Here is a 5,689-nt window from a genome sequence, read left to right on the forward strand (position 1 = left end):
TGACTTCATTGTTTGTAAACGTCGTCCTAGTTGGTAAAATGCTAATAATACAGTAAGAAACGTCATTGGAGATCTCATTGCTCATGTTACATGTTACAATTACTGTGCACTCGTACCTGTTAAAGGAGGTGTTCAAAGTGTAGTCCTTGCATCTGGATGCAATACTGTACGCGATTCCGTATTGAGTTTCGAATTCTTTCGAACACCCCCGGTTCATTTCGGAATTGGTCACAAGCACGTACAATCCTCTGTACTGATTGTATCCATCCTGTTTGATTACAACGCCACCTCTCGGAAATGTTCTGTTTTGTAAACAAAGAGCAAACCTCGGAACGCGCAAGGAGCAAAGCGTGTTTACAAAATGCAATCAGTGACGGCTTCTAACCACACATTCGCACACATTATTGGCATTTTACCAACTAGGACGACGTTTACAAACAATGAAGTCAGTGGCGGCTTGTAACCATACGCGTAGCTAGAACTTTATATTTAGGTGTGCACAAAGAAAAAAAATGCTGTCTTGTACCTTTTTAATAGCATATTTTGCAACACAATCGCTTGGCTCTTTAACTGCACTGATGCTTGTAAAGGAATATAAATTCACTAAATGACAGTGTTGAAAATTTCTGAATATATGTAGTAGAAGAAAATCAAATTGCGCAGAAATTACACACCCACAAAATGTTCATAAATGTTACATACAAATACATCAAAATACACGTCGTCTATAACAAGAGACGTCTGTCAAAAGGTACAATGTTCTTAAACTCATCAATAACTTCATTTACATCAATAGACGAAGCTTTTTCCTGTTCCACAAATATAGCAAGAGCAGGGCTTCCAATCTATCCTGCTTCTGAGTTGCTCTTAATTTAGTTTTAACTTGGGTAAGCTTAGAGAAAGCTCTCTCTCACACGTCTTGTGACAGGTATAGAAGAAAGGCGCTGTAGTACAGAGTAGAATGCAGTAAATATCTTCCTTCTCCAATGACATCAAAAAATCGAAAATCTATAGACACTCGTTTCATCAGCGATAATGCACACGTTTGTACCAAGTAATGACATTTTCAACTTCTTACAAACTGCCGCTTATTTTCTCTCTTATTGAAATATCTGTCTTTAATTCTCTTTGATAAAGCAGCACATTAGGGTGTGCCTAGGCACACCCGGCACACCCCGTAGCTACGCCTATGCTTGTAACCACACATTCACAATTATCTCGAAAACGGCTTGTTTGCAGCCAAATGTTTATTAATACTTTTTTTGCTTCTATTATCGTGTACATTCAACTGTCCAGTTTGCGCTATTATTTATGATACATCCTGTATTGTTTCTTATAGTCTTAAGCATTCCTCAGGAAACGTTTTTGCACTTAAATGGAAAAAATGCGTATAGTCATAGTTTTTAGTTATTCACTACTAAGTGTGTTTCAGGATTAGCTGATTCTCTTCTCTCAGAACTTGCTTTGTGGATGGGTAACGAAGCCTGTCTCAAGGATTGAAAAGAGATGGTTAGATATGGTTTAGGTTTTCTAAAAATTTGTTGTTGAGGTTTTCGCTTTGATTTCGTAATTTCCATCTTCAATGAAGAAGTGTAATTTACGTTGTTCAAAGGAAATGTGCTTGCATATGTTGGTACCAATAGTTTACACTTGCCAGATGCATTAATGACACTTCGGAGAAAATATCACAGGATTGAATGAGAAATACAAATTTATTTAGTTAAATAACTAAGAATATTGCCTGGATGAAGATTGTTGAGAGATTTACAATTTAAGCTTACTGCTAGCTTTAATAAAGGCCATTGATGAGAATGCTTCATGGCCTTTGTTTGTACTGATTTATTATTTAAACTGAAAGTGATTACCTACACTACAATAAGTAGGAGACTCCCAGATTTAGTGAAGTTAAAAGTGCAACATTTATTTGAATAAAGTGAATATGGTTGCCGCGGTGGCTCAGTCGGTAACGCGTCTGACTACCATGCTAAAGATCCCGGGTTGATCCCCGGCTGGTTCAAATCCGGGAACTTTTCTAACGATGGAAGCGGCCCCGGCGCCCACCCAGCGTCGAATAACATGGGTACCTGGGGAAACCTGGGAGGTAAAGGCGGTCAGGGGCGTGATGCTGATGCTGATGCCGGATCAAGAAAGTGTGGGGCGTTACTCCCACACCCCCTATACGCCTTCATGGCGTGGTGCTATGCACAGGGGACCACTTTACCTTTTTTATGGTTGAAACTGCAATTTTTGTGGAAAAAAGAAACAAGTGAATGTTCATAATATTTTAAGTGTGATTAGTGTCAATTTGGTTAATAAATTTTTGTCGGCACTCCATAACGTTTCACTTCCTTCCACATTGCCTTCTGTTGATCGAGTCGAATGCTTTCTCGAAATCAACGAAAACTGTGTAGAGACGAAATGACCGTTCTATACATTGCTCCAAAATTATCTCCAAGGTGTAAATTTAATCGATACAAGAGCAATTTGGTTGAAACCCAGCCTGTTCTCTTCTTAGTCTCAAGTTAACATGTTCCTTAATTCTGATTGGGATAACTCTAGTGAAGACCTTACTTGGAACGGAAAGAAGTGCTATCCAGTTATCACACTTTGATGTATGTCCCTTTTTCGGTAGCTTCACCAACAGACCACTCCTCCAGTCCTTAGGCATGTCTCCCTCTATCCACATCTTCCCAAATAAGGGCTGCAATAGATTTGTCATTGTGTTTATGTCACTTCTCATCACTTCCTGTGGTATGTTGTCAACACCTGTAGCTTTACCATTACATATCTCTTTCAGAGCCTCTTTAATTTCTCCTACTGTTGGAACATCCGTCCTAATTCTTACACTGGGATCAACATTACCATCATTATCATCTTCCTCTTCCCCCTGGTCTATCTGAGCATCCACAGAGCGATTAAGGGTTGCAGAGCAGTGCTCCTTAACAACGTTTCAGTTGGTCCTCAATATTCGTAAGAATGGTACCACCTATACTTCTCACCGGTCGGTTTCTCTGCATCTGTTTTTTTTGACAGAACTTTTGTGACGTTGTGCAGTTCTTTAAGAGTTCTCTTTTTTGCTGCCTGCTGGAACAGATTGTCTACCCAATTTTTTTGATCCCCACAAACACTACTCTTTATTTCTCAATCCTACTCTGTATATTTTGTTTGCAATTCTGCCTTCCTTGCCCTTGTTCTGCTTGAGTTCATTGCCTCCTTAATTATTTTTCGCTTTCTCCAGGTCTGCTCAGTCATCCAATCCTTTTACCTCTTATCCTTAAAACACAAACCTTTTCACTTACTTCTGTGAAAGCAGATCGGATTTTCTTTCGATGGTTTCATTTCCCTCACCTTCATGGGTCAATACTTGGGACCAATTTCTCAATTCAATTCTGAAGGTTTTCTGGAGATTCTTATCCATCAACTTACTAACATCATACCACTTTCTTGTCTGTTCCATTCTCTTCTTTTGTGCTTAAATTTTCATTTTAAAGTTAGTCACTATCAAATGATGACCACTCCCAATGTCTGCACCTCTCTTGTTTCTTACATCCTGTAGCAAACGTCGCCACCTCCGTCCAATTGCCACATGGTCTATCTGGTTTTCTGTTCTATGGTCTGCTGACACCCATGTTACCTTATGGCATTTCTTGTGAGGAAAAAATAGTACCACCAATAACTAAGCCGTGGCTAGCACAAGAGTCCACAAAAAGTTGTCCATTCTTATTTCGCTCTCCTAAGCCATGTTTACCCATGACATGTTCAAGGCCTCCGCTGTCCTGCCCCATCTTTTCATTTAAATCTCCTACAATTATTATGATATACTTTCTTTTTTTACTTCTTTATTGTGTCATTCAGCTGCTTATAAAACTCTTATTTATCTTCAGTCTCTGCTGCTTTGGTGGGTGTGCAACACTGTATCATGACGATGTTTCTGATATTGGTTTTGAAATGTGCCACAATTACTCTCGCAGACACTGGATACCATTGAATAAGGCTCCTATTTGCCTCCTTGTCCATCAATATACTCACACCATCACGGCTCACCCCTTCACCCTCAGGTCTTCCAGAATATATGAATGTAACTTCTTCATTGGTATTTACCTCTCCAAACTCTGGCCATCTCACTTCACTTATACATAGGATGATCAGACCATGGCTCTTCAAGCAGGCCACTGCCTGCCGTAGTTTTCCATTCTCCCGCAGGGTTCTACATTCCATATTCCAATTCTCGTTATCCTTTCCAGGCCAAATGTCATCGTCTCAGAATTAGTTCGGCTTCCTTTCATTGGTGTTTTTTAATAGTGTGATTTATAGTGTGCGGGTTATTGACCCACAGCACTCGATCTTGGTGATGGGGCTGCCACCTTAGCATCCAAGTAGGCTAATTTTCTGTCGGGGTATGCCATGCATTTAGCTAGAAGTTGTTTTGAAGCAGGCAGCGATGCCAACCCTAGCGCAATGATGCTAAACCTAGGACAATATGAGTTTCGTTCACACCTAGCAGTCTGTGATTGCATAATGGGAAAATCTAACATAATTTGCAAACTTGCTCCTCTGGGAGGGAGAAATTTGCTTCAAAGAACGATATTTTGAAAAATTAAAAGTAAATTGATGCTCACCCAGCATCGTATAAAGTTGGTACCTAGAGGAAACTCTGGGGGGTAAAGGAAGCCAGGGGCGTGGTGCTGATCATATCACCCCCACTTTCGGCAGTGATCAAGAAAGTGTGGGGCCCTAACTCCACATCCCTACATGCCTTCATGGCATGGTGCGAAGCACAGGGTAGCACTGTACCTTTATTTTTTTTATATAAATCTTATTACGATCTAGGTACATGCCATTCCAACCACATTCTCTCTTCATCTTTTCTTCATTCTCCCGTTTACCTCGCGAGGAACATTTCATGGCAATAATCGGCAGGAAGTTGTGGGGCACAAATAAAACAAATGTTCCACTTTGTAGTCGACGAATGAATCATCTCAAACTTTCTCCAGCTTCAATGTTGAACTCATCTCGAAAAATAGATGCATAACTCAAATCTACACTCATCCTAAAAATAATCATAATAATAAATTACTGTTACTAATTACACAGGGCCACAAATTAAATTCAATTTAATGTTGTTTTTTGTTTAATAGGTGAACTTTATTATTTTTGCCCTGCTGATCACGAATATGAAATTCGTTTTTCTCTATCACGCAAGGTTTCCTTACAAATCAAATTTCAAAATATGGGCTTTGTCCAATATTGCATACTGTTTTATTATAATTTTTCTTTTCTTCAATCAGAATAAGTAGCTTATCACACTAAACGCATCAACATGTTTATTTTAAAATGAATATAGACAGACACAAAGAACCCATATAATAGAGAAAACGACATATAGCAGTATAATATACACACAAGAAAATCATTACACAATACATATGTTTCAGTTCTGTTTAGCATGCTTTCTTCTGTAAGCTTTCCTAAATTTCTTGTGATTTTCTTCTGGTGTTTCTCTGTACAATGCCCAACAGTAGTCAGCCATCATGCTAACACTACAACGTCCTTGATACCTTTTCTTCATATCCCTCATGTCCTGATGGAACCTTTGCCTTGTTCCTCACTTAATTCACCGAGATTTTGTGGAAAGTTAACAAGGTGTGAATACAAAAAATGTAATTTGAGATTCATGGTACAACCCAGC

General features: G+C 39.1%; 1 protein-coding gene across 1 annotated transcript; it reads right to left on the reverse strand.

The window, feature by feature from the left end:
- Nucleotides 1-3,870: 3,870 nt before the first annotated feature.
- LOC145986869 (protein CFDP2-like) lies at nt 3,871-4,218 on the reverse strand. Its single transcript, XM_083121338.1, has one exon. It carries the CDS (start codon nt 4,216-4,218, stop codon nt 3,871-3,873), a length of 348 nt encoding a protein of 115 aa, XP_082977464.1.
- Between the last annotated feature and the right edge of the window lie 1,471 nt (nt 4,219-5,689).

The sequence above is a fragment of the Lepisma saccharinum genome, chromosome 4 (genome assembly GCF_977018435.1).
Source record: "Lepisma saccharinum chromosome 4, izLepSacc3.1, whole genome shotgun sequence".
NCBI lineage: Eukaryota > Metazoa > Arthropoda > Insecta > Zygentoma > Lepismatidae > Lepisma > Lepisma saccharinum.

What these genes read in the sequence shown, in the direction of transcription:
- LOC145986869 (XM_083121338.1), bottom strand. Translation starts at nt 4,218, where the DNA reads ATGGAATGTAGAACCCTGCGGGAGAATGGAAAACTACGGCAGGCAGTG.